Genomic DNA, 21575 nt, shown 5'->3' on the forward strand with positions numbered 1-21575 from the left:
CCATTCAGGGAGGATGAGGATGGATTAAAACTAGAGTAGGGGGCCTCCCTGGTGGCGCAGTGGTTGAGAGTCCGCCTGCCGATGCAGGGGATACGGGTTCGTGCCCCAGTCTGGGAGGATCCCATATGCCGCGGAGCGGCTGGGCCCGTGAGCCATGGCCGCTGGGCCTGCGCATCCGGAGCCTGTGCTCCGCAACGGGAGAGGCCACAACAGTGAGAGGCCCGCATACCGCAAAAAGGAAAAAAAAAAAAAAAAAAAAAAAAAACTAGAGTAGAACTACCACGTTCAGCTTTCTCCGTGTCCTCTGCAGATTAATTTTCCATTCACTCCTCCCTGGACTTATAAACATCCACTCAGAAAAACCACTCTAGAACTGAAATTCCAATTGAATTAATCTTTTCTAGGTGCTAAAAATTTTTTATCATGGGGAATATTCTTCATCTGCCTATGTGTGCTATAAGTAGGAGTTTAATGTCAACATTATACTGTTTAATTTTACACACACACACACACACCACAATAAAAAAATACAGAAGCAATATTTTAAGTGATAATGTAAGAACAAGAACATAGAGATTAATGTGTATAATAGTGGTAACTTCAAACGTGATTGCATTATTAACACATTACAAAGTATTCTAATTCAGTTTAGTCACTTATCAAGTAGTGAGAACAGAGTGTAAATGTCACTTTGGTAAGCAGCAAGAAATATAATAATAAGCACACTTCCTAAAGGAATTCATATTACCTCTACCCATTTTCCCCTCAATCCACAGAGTAACTGTCAGGAAAATCATGGAGACTTCAGCTTTTTGCTTAAGGGAGTATATGTCTCTTGCCAAAATAGGATGATCTGTCCCTTAAATAAAATATAAAAAGTAACTCTTTAAATGACTCTTTCATTTATAATATTTTAGGAGTGCAAACCAAGGGGAGGAGCATGAATTTTTTGGTTTGGACCTTCCTTAGAGGTACCTAAATAAAATAAATTTAAAACTATTTAAACTATTTTGAATAACTCGAAAAAGATGGAGTCTTCCTCTTTTTAAAGTCAGACATGGGATCATTTCCTTTGTTTTATTTTTCTTCCTGAAACCACCATTCTTTGGTTTCAAAACATTTTGAAAAGTAGAAAACATTTGCCTTAGTTATCAAAACTTTCTGGAAGTGATTTTTTGATGAAATTATCTGAATGAAATCCATGGGTGGTTAAGTGATACATAAATTCATTACTGTTTATCATCTTAATTCTTTTCCTCACCCTCATTTCTATTATTAAGGAAATATGGGTACATAGTAACAAAAGAGTTCTTCTTTATATTCTGTAGAATATATTAGTATATTCATATAGTACATTTTGATTCCTCAGTTCATGTAAAATCATATTACTAATCTATAATAAAAAAAAGAAACTACCCATTCCCAGTTTTTTGAACTACATTGAACTCTATTTGAATAATTAAAAATAAAACGCATATACATTGAAATGTATTATATTACTTCCACAAATGTCATATTTAGATATCCATGTATTTCATTTACTTATTTGGAATTTTTAATTTTGAAAAATGTTAGAGATTTAGTATAATAAGCAAAAAAAGAAATTCAGGGATTTTTAAGATAAATTTAATTGTGCAACATGTAACGTAAGACTAAAAATAATACATTATCTTTTATTTGCATGTAGTTCTTTAATAATACTAGATAAATGAAAAACATTTTCAATTAAATCTAATTTAAATTAAATCTAATTAAATCTAATAGTGATTTCATAGTAATAGTAAATCAATGCAGTGATAGTGATTTTATAGTAAGAATTAACTTATTCTTAAATCTTTAAAGTCAGAATAAGTTAAAAACTATCTGCAGTTAGCTAATATTAACCATAAATAGGCCTGTATAGGATTTGGATACTGTGAGTGAGCCAACTCTATGTCATGGCAGGTTCCATATCTGATCAGTCTTTTTATACTACCCTTTCCCTGAGGATCTGGGACTGTGCCTTGCATATAGTAGGCACTTAATACATTTTGAATGAATTATTATCAGTTTTATGCTCCATTAAAAAAGTTAAGACCTCTGGGATCCAATAGTAGTTTATATCTTGGCATTAACTGACTTTTCGTCTTCCAGAGCCTAATTAGTTCTCTATTTCCCTTAATCAGTGCTTATGAAATTTACCAAGTTAACTAAACACATCTAATATTCCCAACAGGAATCATCTACTGCTTTAGTGGCCTAAGTGATGGGGCTGTTAGCATCTCTTTGGCTGACTGCTTTGCAATCTAGTTGCTTTCAGATGTGAGAAAAGTAATCTTAATATTCATACAGAACTTCTGTCTCACTTCATTTCTTCCAACGTTGATCTGGCAGTGTCCCGTGGGCAAAGCTTATCCTCCACTTATTGAAACCCCAGATGTGTCAGAGTCACACAAGCAAGGTATTTGGGAAAAGTGTTAGGCTTATCAGTCAGCCCCCCAAAATGTTCACAACTGCTGCTTATTTCAGTTGCTCCTCCCAATCACCCACACACACACACACACACATTGGAGCCTCCATCCTAATTCCCACTTCTTTATATACCAGAGTCATTGGCCAGCAGATTTTAAATGTACCAGTTTACCCTGAAAACAGAATATGATGTGATTGAATTAATTTATCATTGTTTGTTGGAAGCTTAACACTCTTAGTTCAGCTCTGACTTAATATTGAAAGAATTTTTAAAAATTGTGAATGCATGGTCTGGTAACAAGATTTAAGTTGTTTCTTCACAACTCTTTTGCAAATAAAATGATGAGCTCTTGGAAAAGCTTTATTAAGAAGAGTGTTTGGTATGCAGAGGAAGGTCACAAGAGCAGGACTTGGAAGTCTTAAAAAAGAAAAAGAAAATCTATACATGTGAGAAAAACAACCAATGTTATCGTAGCTGGCTGCCCCAGCTGGCTTCTTCAACATCACCCACTGATTATAACTGCTTTCACAAATAATACTCTGAAGTGTATAAAGAATTAGCTGTAGTCTTGTACGTGTTTGAGTATAGATTCAAGTCCCAAATGTTTTTTCGAATAGGTATTCTAGAACTCAAAATCTAACCAAATAATCCCAGTTCTACAAATGTACCAAAAGAAAAGGGGATTACCTGTAGTGAAAAACTATTAATTAAATATGGATGATAGTATAATTATTTCTGGTTAATTTCTGGCTCATTTCTCTTAAAGACTACTTTTTCAACTGTTGAACACCTAATAGAAGGCAGTGGTTCCAAATGTGTGCTCCTAGAGAAACCTTCCTTCTTTCTTGGCGTGTTTATAAGAAATATTCAGACCATGTGGGCTGTGACACACTCCCTACTCTTTATTCCATATCCAGTAGCTCATTCCCAGGTACCTATTTGGCACATAACACAAAGACTACTCAAAGCCCAGTTATAAGGCAAAAAGTACTGTCCCCTGGTACAGTAATAATGATACTTTGCCACAAAGTCATGTCCAATGGCAACAGTGTAGACTGGACCTCTTATAACATGATGGAGGTGGGCTCTGTCACTCTAGGAGCCAACACCACCACTCCTGTTCTGAGATGTTCAAGACAGCAACACTTACACTAACACTGGTGCTGTACCTTTTGGTGACACGTTAACAAGAGTATTGGAGAGGGCTTCCCTGGTGGCGCAGTGGTTGAGAATCTGCCTGCCAATGCAGGGGACACGGGTTCGAGCCCTGGTCTGGGAAGATCCCACATGCCGCGGAGCAACTAGGCCCGTGAGCCACAATTGCTGAGCCTGCACGTCTGGAGCCTGTGCTCCGCAACAAGAGAGGCCGCGATAGTGAGAGGCCCGCGCACCGCGATTAAGAGTGGCCCCCACTTGCCACAACTAGAGAAAGCCCTCGCACAGAAACGAAGACCCAACACAGCCATAAATAAAATAAATAAATTAAAAAAAAAAAAAAGAGTATTGGAGAAAAAAAGGGGGGTGGGTCGGCTTTTCAGTGAGGAATTGAATTTAGCTTGTTGAAAAGAGTATTTTTGTGACAGATTTTTCTCACGCATAGAAAATCACATTTTCTTGCAAAGTATAATGGTATCATTCTTTTCAGGCTTTCTTTGAAGTGGACAAAATAGTCTTATTCAGTTGTTTGTATATTTTTAAATATTTGTTAGTTTTTGTCTATTTTGTTTCATTTGTGCTTTCATGTTGCAGGTCCACTAACTTTCTGGTATATTTTCCCGATAAACAGGTCGCCATGGAGATGGAGGTTATTGGCCAGTTGATACTAATTTGATTGATAGAAGCACTCTCAATGGTAAGTATATAAATTAGGTTCTATTGGATACGTTATATTAATTAAAATTGTTAATTCTAGAGTGTCTGAGGCAAATTTTCTATTGACTGCAAGTGCCAAGAACCTCAGACTTAGGGTTTTAGTGGGAATAATAGGAACATGAAATTATTAACAAACCTGGAGCATATCCCACCAGGAGACAGTGCCGATGAGAGTTGACAAGTACACAAAACAGTCAGAAAAGTCCAAGCATAGAAAATTTTATAAATAATGCATGGCTGTTAACTATCTAGGTTGAAAGTACTATATATATTTGAAATATTTCTACAATTTTATTGTAGAGAGGTGACTGAAACCCACTCAGTTTCATAAACTGAAGTTAGTGGGACTTTTTCAAGAGTCAGAGTGCCAGGAAATTAAGAGGCAATCGGAATATGGACAATTGAGAAAGAATAATTATTTCCTCACAGTTTCCATCCACTACTGAGCAGTGGTTATATATGTTACAGGTGAAGCAAATGTAAACCAACGACACAGAACAGTATACTCTCTTAAATTGCGTGTCCTAAAGAACACTAATCTTGGATAGAATTGCCAAATGGGACAACTGAAAATACAGGAGGCCCAGTAAAATTTGAATCCTTTCTAATTGCCTATGAATCTGAGATAAAGAAAAATATTGCAAGGGGTTACCATCTCAACATACATAGGCATCTCAGTGTACATATCCATAGGCAACTAGAAATAATTCAAATTTAACTGAACCTCCTTTATTTTTAATTATTAAATCTGGCAATCCTAATTTTGGATCAAGTTTAGAAGTTTGCTATGGACTATTTTAACTTGCCCTTCAAAAGAAAATGAATTCTCTGATTGAAAAGAAACCTCAGCCCAAATTTGATGTTAACAGATAAGTTAACAGATAAGGATTTTTCTTTTCACAGGAGTCAAACTTCAGATGAAGAGAATGACAGTAATTGAGAGAAGTGCATGTCACTTTATTTTTTTTACTATTTAAGATTCCTAGTGAGAAATATAATTGTAATTAAATTTGATCTGATATACATTATCTCACAGGAGAAAGTCATGAAGATAAAATAGATGAATGGCATCCAATGACTTTGAGCCAGTTTAGATAGATTGTTGGCATTACCCCTTCTCAATTTTCTGCAACACTTAATGATGTTTTAGGCATTTCCTGTTAAATGAGTGGGATGAACAAAGTACCTGAAACATTTCTAGAATCCCTACTGGAATAACTAATTATCACAGGCTACATGATTAATTAAGGTGACTTGATAACCTCAGAGAGGCACGGATGGTAGCGGGCATACTTAATCTATTTCCTATTCTATTTCGCTATCCAGTAAGTGAGAGTAAATATGTAATTTGCCTTTAGCTTGGGTTTTTACAAGCAAATCAGCAAAGGCATCTGAAAACTCTACCTTCCTAATTAAAATTCTACTAACGTCTTATACCTTAAGAAGGGCTATATTTTCAAATTATATATATAAGTGAAAGCTTGGCTGATAAAACTCTAACCCTACCATACCTTTGCTAAACAGGCTGCATAAATAAGAACAAAAATTCTTGAAATTTCTTGAGTTTTTGAACCTCATATACAATGAAAATTTCATACATCCCCTCATGTAGTGACAGAATTAGAGAGGTTTCCTATCTATCCTTATACTTCTGGATTCACCCTTCAAAGAATTGTAATAGAATAATGGTTTATTGTCAGGATACTCAAGCCACTTGCAAATAAATTTAGACCTTGCTAATCATTTACTATCTCTTACAACGTGTCACTGTTTTAAAAAAGCACTCTTGGAATTCAAATAAAGAAAAACAAAGCTATAGTTCATGTTTACTCTTGAAGTTGGAAGCCCTTAATTAAATTGAGGAAACTGAAGAGGCTTCCTAAATTATTTTCTGATGGCAGGTAGAATCAAAGCTAATATGTGGTGATATGGTAGTATTTTACTTTTATGATGCATTCAATTTTGTGGTCCACGTTCTTAAAGCAGGAAAATCTTCAACTTCTGAAAATGTGATTTTGTAGTTTATATTTGTATGAAGGATAACACCAGTGAAAATTACTTCAGTTCAATGCTTTTTTCATTAGGGAAGATAAATCACCAATTTCTTTTTGTTGGTAGCTTTTCCTAAAATTTTCAAAATTAGTAATTTTGGTAAAGAGATCTACAAACCCCGCAAAAGTGTTGTTATATTGACTTCAACCTTTGAAAACTTAAGTTTGATGGGTATTGATACTTTGGTGAAGCATTATTTAAAAATTAATGTTATTAATTAATTTTTGTATATTTAGAATTATATTAGGTGCTCTGTAAAACATGACTTAAACTCCGTGTTTGGAGAAAAAGCCATGATTTTCCCTCTAGTTTCGATTTCCCTTAAGTAAAGATAATTAGAGTGTCCTAGGCGTCTCAAGCTCTAGTCTATAAGAGGCTCTGCCCACCTACTATCTAAACATTATCTATCTGAAATGATATTAAGGCCCTCAGACTAATCCCAAACCCCAGGTTCTAGAACTGACTTTGCCATGGATTAGAAATGTGTGAATCAAGTCACTTAAACTCTCTGGATCTCAGTTTTTCATCTGAACATAGGAAGTGTTAAGCTAGATCAGGGTTTCTTAACTACAAAACTATTGCCATTTGGAACTGGATAATTTTGGGGGGACTGGATAATTTTTTTGTTGTTGGGTTCATCCTGTGTACTGTAGGATGTTTAGCAACGTCCCTGGCCTTCATCCACTAGACGCCAGTAGTATCTCCCCTCTACCATGTTGTAACAACACAAACTGACTCTAGACATTGCCAAATTTCCCCTTGGGGGGCAGAATCTCCCCAGTTAACAACGACTGAGCTTGATTAGCATTCCCCAAAGGTTGGTCCAAGGTACATGGGTCCCATGAGACTCTCTGAGAAAAAAAAGTGTTCCATTGTCAAGTAATCATTGGGAAACTCGTTTGGTACTCACTTCCTTTTGCCAGGTCCTCGCCTTCTACCTGAGTACTAGAGGATTAGTCTTGAGAGAGCATCTCTGCTCACTCTGTACCCTTGAGTTTGGTGATCTCATCTACTCCCAGGCTTCAAATTCCATCTGTATTCCAGCTCCCACATTTATATATCTACCACAGACCTTCTAGCTGCCTCTTTACCATTCATCATAAGATCTCAACCCTGACATATTCAAGACTGAACTTGTGTTCTTGCCCCACTGAGCCTACCTGCCCTTTCACCCTCTCCCTCATCCTAGACATAAGGATATTGCTGAGGCCTGAACCTGACTCCTCCTTTCTTTCCTGCCCCAAGTGCAATCTGCTTTATTCATTTACTTTCAAACTATATTGTGTACGTGTCCTCCTTGCTTGACTGAAGTTGCCACCATCTCAGTTTAAGCTATCATCAACTCTCACCTGGAGAATTCCATATCCTCTTAGCTGGTCTCTACTTTTCCACCACCAACCCCTCTCCACGCAGAGGGAAGAGATGTCTCCTTGGAACAAAGCAAGCTTGTCACTTTGCTGAAAACTCTTAAACCATCTGTGATTTTACCGAGGATAGCAGAATGTGATCTACAGGGCTCATGTGAACAAAGTCCTGTTTCTCTTTTCAGCCTCATTTTGTGCCATTTCCTTTTTGCTCCCAATGTTCCAGACACACACACAGTTTGCTTTCAGTTCCCTTGTAAAGGAACAAGAACTAACTCCTAACAACTCTTCATAATTTAGCTTAAATGTCGCTTCTATAATGAGGCCTCTCATGACCTCCCTCCTCTGTCAATGACCTCGTATCACATCCTCATGTTATATCTTTCTACATGAACTCTACTTTTCTTTAAAACACCAACTACAGTGGTAATGTTATATTTATTTGCTTCATGATTTGTTTAATGTAAATCTTGTCCAGTGAATTGTAAGCTCCATGAGATCAACAATTATGCCCCGCTCTTTTTTGGTAGGGAGCAATCAATAGGCTAATTTGGAAATTATTCTCAGACTACACAATATACAAGAAGACCATGACATACACATTATTAGGAAATGATGTATATGTGGCCCCATAAATACATTCTAATGGTTTCATAGCCTGGCTGTTTTTCCTTCAACACCCTTCCAGAAAAATAGCTGAGAAATGGAACTTTCACAACTCCCTTCTGTTGGCTATGCCTTGATCTCAGGTGAGAAGTAACCTGACATTCTGTTCATGTCACAGTGACCCAGATGGGGTACATGTTTCAGGAATGGAAGACAGAACATTTAATATATAGGATTTTTTTTTCTTCTCTGGTCCAACTAGTTGGGCAAGCCTCTGACTGTCTCACAACTGTGTATGTGTCTTATCTCATATTGTTTCTTTTTGCCTACTTGAATCCTCTCATGGCTTTTCCCCTTGCCTCCAGCTTTATTGGAAAATAATTGACATATAACATTGTGTAAGTTTAAGGTGTACAATGAGCTGATTTGATCCACTTAAATAATCCAGAATGATGACAACCATAGTTAACACCTCCATCATATCATATAATTACCACTTACCCATAGTTTGATCACAACATCATATCCACAGCACCCAATTGGATCTTATTTATGGAATAATTGAATGCATTCTCTGCCATTTCTGCGCTACCTCTCCTGGCAATGCATAGTTCACATTAGCATGTTCAAAATTCTGATATTTGAGGGAAAAAATATGTTTTCCACCTTAATTGACCAAGGAACATTTTTCCCCCATAATGGTGATTAATATTTCATTTTAGGGAACACTAGGCTAGATTATCTGTGAGATCTCTTCCAGCTGATTGACTATTTAGTACCTTATTTCAGGGTGAAATACTTTGAAATATTCAATGCCTTATGAATGTCTGTTCAAATTCAAAGGCCTGTGAAATTATGAAGACTTATGTTGAGCTGAAAATGTTCTAATAACAAAACTGTTATCTGAGAACACTGCAATCATGGGAGGGAAGTTAATTTCCCAACTAGAAGCTTTCATTGGATCTGTTTGTCTCCCCAGAACTGAACTTGTCAATCTTATGTTCACACTGTTTACCTGCCTATTGATACTGTGTAGCTAGTAGGGCTCAGCCATTGTGGCAATGAGACCAGGTTCTCAAGATGGGAGTCAGGACTCCTGGATTCGATACATGGCTTTGTGTTCTATGTGATAGTTAAGCACTCAGAGTACCAGTCTATTCATGAGCCTACTGCAGAATTTTTGAGGGCAAATATGATAAGACACATAAGATATTTTTGAAAGCCTACCAAGTATCATAAAAATTAAAGAACTTATTAGTAGTTACACTAAACCAATTTTCTAATCATTACTAAGACTTTAGACCCAACAGATTATGAAATCTATGTTTGCTTTTATTAAATTTAGTATAAAAAGGATGAAATCATTTGCGGTGATCAGATACATGAAAATTAAGTTGGATGGAATGCTCATGTGATATTTAAAAAAATGTGACTCCCTTCTCACTGATTTTAATGAAACATATCTAGGTCTTGATTACTCAGACATTGGATACCCACACTCTTAGGCTAACACCAGGAACAGATGAATTAGGATACTGTATTTTTCTTTAATTTGGAAAAATCACATAGAATGAAATGTATTGGGCCGCATCATATCTGTTGAGCGCCAACTCTGTGCCAGGGTGTGTGGTCAGTGTGATGCATCCGTTATCTCATGAAATAATCACAGTGCCCTGGATCCAGGAGATTTGTAAGCCTTTGAATTACACCATTCAGCTTCTGAAAGGGGGCAAAGGTCACCTTACCTCTTCTGTAGTCAGGCTATCTCCCAGAACTCTTACCTACACAATCTAGATTTGTGAGTTCTAAACTTTTTCCTAATTTAGAGCACTCTTTTAATATATTTAGATATATGGTTGATCATCATTATTTGAAGGTTCTCTATTCATGAATTTACCTACTCTCTAAAATTTTATTTCTAACCCCCAAAACCAATAATTATGGTGCTTTTATGATCATCCTTGGACATGTGCAGAGCAGCCAGAAATTTGAGCAGCCCAGTGCTCACAAACTCAGCTGAGCTGGAACAAGGTGGCATTCTGCCTTTATGGTTCAGCTCTCATACCATGGATGTGTCCTTTCAGCACTACATTTAGTACCAATTTTTCACATTTTTGTGGGGTTTTTTTGGTGGTTTCACTGTTTAAAGTTGTCCCTAAATGTGGTGATGAAGTGCTTTCTAGTGTTCCTAAACACTAAAGGCTGATGTGTCTGATGGAGAAAATATGTGTGTTACTTAAGCTTCACTCAGGCATGAATTTATAGCGCTGTTGGCTATGAGTTCAATGTTAATGAATCAACATTACATATTAAATAAGGCACCTTTAAACAGAAACCCACATGAAACAAGGTTGTGCTTTGATTGGTTGATAAAAAGGTAGGCTCCCAGGAACGTGATACTGTGTTTCCTCTAGAAGCAATACTTTGTATTCCCTAATTTAGTATTTGTGATGTCTTTATAGAACACAACTACTGCAAATAACAAGGATCGACTCCATCTAAAGACACCATTGCACTTGACTTTCTTTACTGCCTGTTCAATGTCAGATACTCTGATTAGTCAGCCTTTAAATGGAGATTGGGAAATTAATGAAAGATCTTGAAAACCAAGTTTTAAACTGTTGGAACTTTTATGAGGAAGTCATAAAGGCCTGGAATCAAAGATTTATAATGGGAGCCCTCATGAACCCAACTCTGTGAGGCAAATGACATCAATATCTCACTTAATCTAAAGCTCAGCAGAATTCAGAGTCATTATTTTCTAATTTGGAGAATGATATCTTCCTAGGTGGAAAGAAAGAAGAGCAAAAATTTGAAAAATTCCAATTTACATGGTTTTAAAAAATATTCATACAGTGTTAGTGCCAGGTATGACTCAAACTAAGTTTGTCAGAAATGGTGAACTGTTAAATTTAAGTTAAGCTAATAAAATCTATGAGATCCCTAATGGCCTCCATTGTATGCTCTCACATAAAAGGTTAATTTATTCCAATCAATGAATTTATTAAGAACAGAAAGAGCATATTGAAATACTACTGTAACATGACTTTTTAAATTGTAAATAAAACTATGACACAGAAAGTTCTAACCTTTCATTACTTGCCTCATTCCTTTGTAATAAATGAAAAAATTACTTCAAGGAAACCTTATTTCTTTCATTTATAATCAGAATCTTTTAACAGAAATTGCTGTGTAAAAACTTGATGGGTTACCTGCCCCTGAGATTCAAGTTATATCGGTAGCAATTTTTTTTCCCCAACAATATTGAATCAGCAATAATTTGTTTAAATTTAGGTGACTATCTTTTCAAAAAAAAAAAAACCCAATGATTCTTAGATAACTTGTCAAAAGATAGTGTTTCAATTTTGAGGCAAGTGCTGGGTTATTATATTCACTTATGAAAACAAATTAATTTATCTTTCACATTGAATATTATTTCTAAAAAGTTTGTATCAATAGTTTGGAAGTCCACACCAAAAGTATCCCAAATGATATGGTAGATTATTAATTTAGGCAACATTTTATTTAATGTTTCAGTAGGATAATGATACTATAAGCAATTACACTGTGTCAGATAGTTGCTGAGATAGTTGCTTTGTCTGTATTTTTTCTAATTCTGACAGTAACTACATATGATAAATATTATTATTTCCATTTTATAGGTATTATTATTTACATTTTATAGGTATAGGTATTTCCATTTTATAGGATAATGATATTATAAGCAATTACACTGGTCAGACAGTTGCTGAGATAGTTGCTTTGTCTGTATTTTTTCTAATTCTGACAGTAACTACATATGATAAATATTATTATTTCCATTTTATAGGTAAAGGCACTGAGGTACAAAAGGCCTAAAGATTTTGCTCAAGGGGTATAGAAAACTAATATGGGTTGTTAAAGAAACTCATTCAAATTTAGATCTAGGAAAACATCCAAATTCATTGCTTTCTGCTACTTTTTAAATTATTTATAAATAAAACTATATGCTAATATATACATTTTAGAATTTGGTAGCTTGTAATAGTAAATATGACATAAATCAGAATATTTCTAATTGATTAATCACTGAGGGTTTAAAGAGCTATTTAAAGGGTCATTAGTCATTCTTGCTTACATAAGCAAATTATTATTCTGTTTTCGCCTAAATACTGTCTACCATGTGGTACAGTTGCAGCACAGGAAAAATTTATCTTAGGACTTTATGACACTCTTTCCAACCCTGTGGCTGCTTTTAAATGGGATTCATACACCCTTGACAGGTTGAAAATTAAATGTGCTTTATGGATAGCTTCTTAAAAGGAACAGAAAGTATGAGTGATTGGTGTCAAATAGTTTGTCTTTCACAGCATCAAATAAATAGTATTTTCTCAGCCTTCTCTGATTCTTGTCATACTGGAACTCTTATCGTTCAAAGCGGCATGCTTCCTGCCTTCCCCACTTTCTACTCAATACCATAGCTTAATTATATTTTTCCATTGAGATATAATTCCCATACCATAAATTTACCCTTTCAAAGTGCGCAATTCAGTGTTTTTTAGCATATTCACAAGGTTGTGCCACCATCACCACTATCTAGTTTTAGAATATTTTCATCACCCCAAAGGGAAACCCTCTACCCATTAGCAGTCTTTCCCCATTCACTTCTCCCCACATCCACTGGCAAACACTAATCTACTTTCTGTCTCAGTAGATTTGCCTATTCTGGATATTTCATAGAAGTAGAATTGTACAATAGGTGACCTTTTGTGTCTGGCTTCTTTCACTTAGTATATCATTTTCAAGGTACATGAATTTTGTAGCATGTATCAATACTTCATTCCTTTTTACGACTGGGTGGTATTCTATTGTATGTATATATCACACTTGTTTATCCATTCATCAGTTGATGGCTTCAGGGTTTCCCACTTTTGGTGATTCTGAATAACGTTGCTATGAATATTCCTATGTAAGTTTCCATGTGAACATTGGTTTCATTTATCTTGGGTAGATAACTTGATCTTTCCTCTCATTTTTCATTGCTTTTTTCCCCAGCTTCAGGAATGCCCAGAACAATAGGAACTCTTTGAATTCTTAACCAAGCTTGATAAGCCATGGCTGTCAGATCTCCCTAAACCTGATCTTCATTTGCCTGTCTTTCCCCAGAGCCACCCATTGGCCAGATGCACCCCCCACATGGCAGCGTCACTCCTCAGAAGAACAGCAACCTGCTTGTGATTATTGTGGTCACCGTTGGCGTCATCACAGTGCTCGTGGTGGTGATCGTGGCCGTGATTTGCACCCGGCGTTCTTCAGCCCAGCAGAGAAAGTAGGTAACAGCTAGTTCCCAAGAGATGAGAAGTCACTGCTTGACCTGACTACCATCTTTTTGAGTTAGATTTTTGACAGCCCTCTTCCTGTGTGCTTCCATAATTCATTACGTGTTCCTTATCTCCTCTCCAGAGCTGGGCAAAATCTTGCCTTTGTCCATTCCAGGCCCATAACTTAAGAGGGTGAGCACTAGGCTTGCAGAATTAATAGTAGAATCCACCTGAACACTCACTCTGCATTTCTGTTGGATTTTACTTCTTGAGACCAGATTCTTCCTTTCAAATGAGAGTAGGTATTCCTTAAGTAACAGAGAGTGGACTTCACCATGTCCCTACTTATGGCAGTCGCTCTGCAATTATGTATAAAACATTGGAGGTGTGTATTCCTCTAAAAGTATTTACGTATCCCTTTGGCAAGAAGGCCTGTAGGCACTTAATCAATGCTTGTTGCCTGAATGACTAAGTATAGACTACCAAACTCAACGTAATTATAATACTACGGAATGTTTAGTTTAGAGGCAGTAGTTAGGATAGACGAGAGATTCCAGAAATTCAAAATGGTTCATATTTCCTGGTTATGGTGGATTTTCAGAAATTAAAAATTTTGAGGGGTTTAAAAATATTTTCATATCATGCAGTTCTAGATTATAGCACATGCAGAGAAAGATATATCAAAGTACAAAGTTTGGAATAGAAAAGGGTGTTTTTTTGTTGTTGTTTTGTTTTGTTTTGCATTACGCGGGCCTCTCACCATTGTGGCCTCTCCCACTGCGGAGCACAGGCTCCGGATGTGCAGGCCCAGCGGCCATGGCTCACGGGCCCAGCAGCTCCGCGGCATGTGGGAGCCTCCCGGACCGGGGCACGAACCTGCGTCCCCTGCATCGGCAGGCAGACTCTCAACCACTGCACCACCAAGGAAGCCCCAGAAAAGGGGTTTTAATTGAGCTTATCCCCTCCCAACGATACCCCATAAACGGCATATTAACCTTGTATCAGCCAGTTGTGGGAATCAGCAATAACCTTCTGGTTATTTTTTGCCTCTCTAGCACTTTTCAAATCCAACATGATATGTCTTTTTCAGCTGTGCTATTCTCACTGGATTGGCTACAATAGGCTCTTTCCTTAATTTTTGTTTGTTTTTGGCCTGAGGCATGGTGTTCTGCAAGTCTGAGGCATGGGCCCATAGGTGGCTGGTTTGACAACTGTACACCATACACATTGCTGGAGAAAGATTCTCTAGCAAATAATTTTCCCTCTTCTCCTGGTAATACCTCAGCCTTTCTCTCTTTTTAAAAATGCTGTGACCCTATTTGTTGATTTCTAGCATATCTTCCAGCATTTTGAAGTAAGGTATTTAGTAACAGGATACAGGAAGATGTACATACTGAAGAAAGTAACATAGGGTATAGATGCAGTCTTCGCATTTCATTTATTTAGATGACAGGTCAAATTTTATATCCATCTGCATTCATTTGACTGGACTGTCTTGAAGCTGATGATAGCTGGTGTGCTGGTCCATTGTTTCCAAACAGGGAACCAGACAGAATGAGATTAACAAGGTGGGTCTCCTGTGTAAGCATCTGGGAAGTCATAATCGCCCACTGAGCTTCTAGACTGCTGGGCACTTGGTAAGGCTCTGGGGGAAAATCACTGTGATTAAGTCGTTGAACAGTCTCTTGGTCCAGCAATGCCAGGAAAGGGCTCTTGTAAACAAAGAGTGGTGAGAAATCAAAGCTGCAGGTCTCTGAGGCAGAGCTGAGAAAGAGTCACAGAAATGGAAGCAGGGAGGGCAGCAATTTCTGGCCTTATTTCATGACAGTTTTAAAAACATGGATGCGTTCACAAAACGAATTGAAGTAACTGAACCATCTGTAGTGAGGTGTTTTGTTTTGATCATTTTCATCATTGTTAGAAGAATGTTTGAGGGTTATATTGACTTGAGGAACTGAACTCCTGGACCTATGTTGTTTCTCCACAGAGAAAATGCTTGTCTTCTCCCTGTGCAAAAGTGGGATGTGGTGCTATTTGGGGAAACTCTCAAAGTGTCCTAAATCCCACCCTAAGGACTTTGTTAGAAGCTTGAAGGTTTTATATAGAAAGAGTAGAAGCTGAACCCTGGGTATCACTTGTTTTTAAAATCAGGGAATGATTGGAAGAATAAATCACTCCATGAATGACTGAAAACCCAAAGAAAGTCCATCTATAGCTCCTATGCTACTGCTGCTTGGGTTTTTCCTTACCCCACTCCCAAAGTCTCTTAATATTTACTTGGCATATTTTCACAATTTAGCTTCATATATTTTGCTTCAGTAACAGGCCCAATGGCATGCATCCTGATCTCTTTGTTTGTATATGTTAACAGAGAAAAAGGAAAAAAGAAAATCTCTCCTTTAAGATATTTCTGAGTTTTAGTTTAGCTTTTCTTGATTCCATTGAGAGCTCCTCCTGCCCCCATAGCACCACCACCGCACTTTGTAGAACAAATTAAAGAATGCAGATGAAAGCAAAATCAGTTCTAATTTGAAACAGAAATAATGTCCATTACAGGGCTCTCAGAAATGGGAGTTTAGTGTAATTAATAAGGTGAAGTAGGAAATATCCGTGTGCTTCTTCAATATCTCTTTATTTAGGACTGCTGGAGAATGTAAATTGTCTTTGTGTTTTACTGGGGGACTTGAATTACATCCATATGGATTTAAAACATTTTTGTGTACTATCAGTAATACTTCATTCAAATTAGTTTCTACACATTTTGTTCTGTGATTTATGTAATGAGGTAATGTGCTAGCTTATCTGATTGACTCACATTCTAGTTGGTAAGATTTTCTTTTTATGTTATAAAATAACTAACAGAAGTTAGAACCCAAGTTCTAGTTCTGATTCTACCACTTCTTTAATTAAATTAATAGTATTTAATTACACCTAAGGGAAGACCTAGTCTCTGAATACCGGTTTCCTCAAATAAGAAATGGGACTAAATACTCTTCTGTCAACCCTCTACCACTAAAATTCTCCACGGACTACTGCTAAATTACAAAATCACATGGTAGCATTTAGCTTCAAATTCACATGAAATAAAAATAACTGCATTTCTTTTTAGCTATTAATTTAAAAAATTTTTACCACTTTGAAGAGACTTCCCTTACACATGCTGAATTAGTGAGATGATAGTAGAATATCATAATATTGAAAATTTGTGTTTTAATAAAGCTTAAATTGATGGGGGATTTTAGTACCTTTTAACAGAGTAATAATATTTTCCTCGCCAAAATGTAGAACGTGTATTTTGATAAGTTAGAAGGTATCTACAGATACTAAAGAAAAAAATATTTGACACTGAGACTATCCTAGAAATTCTGGACACATAGTTATCACATGAACACATGGGTAGATGGTCAACAACTTGTTCGAATACATTAAATTTAAATGTGTAAATAAAATTCAAGGTTTACATGGTAAAATCACCAGTTAACTAAGCCTCCTCTTTGATTTGACGTGTACACAGCAAGTTTTAAATATCCACACACATTCAAATCTTAACAAAAGTAATTATCTTCAGTACTGAGGATCAAATGTTTCAGCTCAAATGAAATCTATTGTACTTTACTATAGGTCACTTTCACTGATTTTCAAAATTTTAACATTTCATTGGTTTTCAGTATTCACCACACAAGGATTTTAACTGACAACCACTTAAGACGTCAATATATCTTAGTTCCATCTCGGAAAAGGCAGGTTTATTTGAGTATCTAGGACATATTTTCTCTGGCTTTCCAATACAAGTTTTTTGTTTCATTTTTAGTAGCAGTCGGTAGAGTAAAAATAATTAGTATAGATAATTAGGAGGCTGGAAAGCTTTGGGAAAGATTTGGATGGAGGAAAATTAAAAAAATAATAATGACACGTTTTTATCATTCAATTCAAGTGATTTCTGAGTGCTCGGTGTGTGATCTACAAAGTAACAAATCTGATGAATGTTAACTCTTGAGCTAAAAACCTTTCTGCAATTTCCCACTGACTTACTGGTAGTTTAAATGTATCTGTTATGATTTGGTCCCCTCTACTTTTTCAGCTTTCCTCCCTGCCATGCCCCAGTGCATGCTCCTTGCTCCAACAATGCAGAAGCCATGCCTTTTTTCATTCATTTACTAAACTCCCACTGTCTCACTGATCTTTGCATTTCTAGTCCTTAGCATACTTCTTGACACATTTACTATTCCATAAATGTTCACTGAATAAACGAGTGGATACATGTTGTAAAACAATGGGTGATGTTACAGAAAGGAAGTAAAGAGAGTTTGCTCCAGTATCACTGGAGGAAACCAGTGCACACACAGGGAGCATCTGGCCAGCCCAATAAGACAAACAGTGATCAATGCAAGGTGAGTGGTATATAGAGAGACCAGGGAAATGATTTAGCTATTCTAAGATTATACAGACCTAAAGTGGTCAGGAAGGTTTCCTAAAGAAAACAGGCTTGAAGGGAATCTTAAAGGGTAAGTAGTTTGTAAGTAAAGAGTACTGTGAAGGCATTGTGGGCAGAAGCAAGATCAGATAGATGGATGGATGGATAGATAGATAGATACATACATAGATACAGAGATAGATAGATAGATAGATAAAACTAACGAACAAAACCCGCCAGAATTTGATTATGCTCTGGAAGCTTTGCCACAGTATGAGAAAGAGCAAAGAGAGCCGTGGAAGATTCCTTGCTTTGCCTTTATTCAAGAATACATGGGTGGGTCTGTGTCTTTATTTCTGTCTTACCCCTAGGTTCTTCATGACATTTTTTTTCTCTTAAATTCCATATATATGTGTTAGCATATGGTATTTGTCTTTCTCTTTCTGACTTACTTCACTCTGTATGACAGACTCTAGGTCCATCCGCCTCACTACAGATAACTCAATTTCGTTTCTTTTTATGGCTGAGTAATATACCATTGTATATATGTGCCACATCTTCTTTATCCATTCATCTGATGATGGACACTTAAGTTGTTTCCATCTCTGGGCTATTGTAAATAGAGCTGCAATGAACATTGTGGTACATGACTCTTTTTGAACAGACCTACTAGAGAATGGACTTGAGGATATGGGAAGGGGGAAGGGTAAGCTGTGACAAAGTGAGAGAGAGGCATGGACATATATACACTACCAAATGTAAGGTAGATAGCTAGTGGGAAGCAGCTGCATAGCACAGGGAGATCAGCTCGGTGCTTTATGACCACCTGGAGGGGTGGGATAGGGAGAGTGGGAAGGAGGGAGATGCAAGAGGGAAGAGATATGGGAACATATGTATATGTATAACTGATTCACTTTGTTATAAAGCAGAAACTAACACACCATTGTAAAGCAATTATACTCCAATAAAGATGTAAAATAATAATAATAATAATAATAAAGATACAAAATATATGAAGTGCGAAAGCAAATAAAACTCTTTATTATAAAAAAAAGAAAAAGAATACATGGGTGGGAAGAGACCCTCCTATCCTGCAGCTATTTTTGGAAGCCAAAAGATTACTGGTACCTGTAAGAAAAGGTGTGTGTCGGGGGGGATAAACGTGACATATTCTACATCGAATAGAAGAAACTAGCTTTATAATAAAAACAAACAAAACCAAATCATTCACTTAAGACAGTGCTTCTCAAAGTTTCGGTGCATCAGATTCCTCTCAAGGGCTGTTAAAACACAGATTGCTAGGCCTCATGACCCCCTTCCCAAGTTTCTGATGGGTTGGGGCCTGAGAATGTGCATTTCTAACAGGTTCCCAGGTAATGCCGATGCTGCCAGTCCAAGGACCACACTTTAGGAACCATTGCATGGGGTTCACCTACATACAAATTTTGAAGATTCCAAATGGTGAGATAGAGGAACTGTGGACCAAAATGGACAGCAGTGATTATGTCAAGGAACCAGCAGATGGACAAAAGGTTGGGGTAACAGCTGTTCCTACAGGTTTTAGGACAAATTTCACACAATTTAGTTATGAGCAAATGTCAGTGTTATTACAACCCTGCTATATGGGCCACTGGGCTACTACCAGCAGGGGAAGGAGGCCTCTCCAAGGCCAAAGCTTTCTCTCTTGAAAAGAGACATTATAGAAAGCAGAAGTGGTTAGATGGTCTTTCATAGAATATATACAGAAAGGAAATAAAGTCTGCTAGAGATCTTTAGATTCTTTTTTTAAAGTTTTTATTGGGGTATAGTCGATTTACAATGTTGTGTTAGTATCTGCTGTACAGCAAGGTGAATTAGTTTTACATATATCCAGTCTTTTTTAGATTCTCTTCCCATATAGGTCATTACAGAGTATTTTTTTGTGTGTGTGTGGTATGCGGGCCTCTCACTGTTGTGGCCTCTCCCATTGCGGAGCACAGGCTCCGGACGCGCAGGCTCAGCGGCCATGGCTCACGGGCCTAGCCGCTCTGCGGCACGTGGGATCTTCCCAGACTGGGTCACGAACCCGTGTCCCCTGCATCAGCAGGCGAACTCTCAACCACTGCGCCACCAGGGAAGCCCCATTACAGAGTATTGAATTGAGTGTTTGCAAAGCAGAAATAGTGTCACAGATGTAAAAAACAAACTTATGGTTACAAAGGGGGGGATAAATTGGGATTGACATATACACACTACTATATATAAAATAGACAACTAATAAAGACCTACTGTATAGCACAGAGAACTCTACTCAATACTCTGTAATGACCTATATGGGAAAAGAATCTAAAAAAATGGGGATATTTAGATTCTTGATGACTGTCAGCTAGGTAGATAAGCAGCTTCTCAGAAGAGGTCTTGATCTGATTAAAATCCATCAGAAAAATGCCTATGAATTTCATCAGGAATAATAATTTGTTTCCAGATGGAGGCTGTAAATCATAGCATACTAAAAAGATTCTGCCTCAATCAGGTTTAGAACTTTTTTTAATAGAATACGCCTGGGGATGCTTGTTACTGAGGTCATGGGGACTGGTAAATGAATGAATGAATAAGGCATGAATGTAATCAAGGGAAACCAGAATTCATCATTTCCTTCTAGTTTCAAAAATTATTTGACAAACTTCTTTACCACAAGCTATTTAAATATTGAGTTATCATGGACGATCTTGTCCTGGATTTGGGAACTGGTGTGTCTCTGTATGCAGTTATATAAGCACCAGCGTTTAAGTTATTTAGCATTTTGATGTGTTAGAAAGAAAGATAATGGAGTGAAATCTCCGAGTTTGAAAATGACATTAAATTCTTCTAAGTGACCAGAGATGGATTACATAAAGAGCTACAGACTCATTTCCTGTGGGCAGGTGAAGTGTAAGGAAATGCATTCAAGGAATAAATGGTCAGCAAGAGAGTTATTATCTTAAACACAAGAAAATGATCTAGGGGTTAATGGTCTAAGGGTTATTACCATTGTCTAGAGTCAGTGTGAACCTGCTGCCAGGAAATCAGCGAAGTGCAGGTACTTGTTGAGAAAATAGTAGAGCAGAAAACCCGGCATTATTTCTCCACTAAACTACTAAATAGATATGAAGTCTGAGGTTCTTTGTTTTTCTCCTCATCAGTATGCTTCAGGAAAGACAAGAAAAAAGAATGTTAAGAAAAATTCAACAAATCACACTACTAAACATTTATTAATTGCCTAATATGTACAAAGCATCTTATCCAGTAATGGGGACACCAAAGCCATTCTCAGTGGCCTTGCACAGGTTACAGAGTCTCCACTGAGAGTAGTTGATTTGAACCATTTAGCTAACGTGAAAGCAGTTATCCTCATAAACCATTCATTGCAAGTGAGGAAAGTGAGAAAGAGGTACTTCTCTGGGCTTCTACCAAAGGTTAGATTTTAACTGTCTAAATTCTGCCTTATGAAGACACATTATTGTTTTAAAAGAAGCAGAAGCTACAAGTGGAGATTT

General features: G+C 36.9%; 1 protein-coding gene across 1 annotated transcript in view; it reads left to right on the forward strand.

The window, feature by feature from the left end:
• Positions 1 to 21575, forward strand: part of DCC (DCC netrin 1 receptor) — a gene marked incomplete at its 5' end in the record, with an annotated part of 1195962 nt that overhangs the window by 1085510 nt on the left and 88877 nt on the right. Inside the window, 2 exons of the mRNA XM_082640204.1 lie at positions 4239 to 4304; positions 13492 to 13654. Coding sequence (XP_082496330.1) covers positions 4239 to 4304; positions 13492 to 13654 — 229 coding nt within the window. The remainder of the gene's footprint in view (positions 1 to 4238; positions 4305 to 13491; positions 13655 to 21575) is intronic.

Source organism: Mesoplodon mirus (assembly GCF_964341445.2).
Source record: "Mesoplodon mirus genome assembly, chromosome: 13".
NCBI classification, from domain to species: domain Eukaryota; kingdom Metazoa; phylum Chordata; class Mammalia; order Artiodactyla; family Ziphiidae; genus Mesoplodon; species Mesoplodon mirus.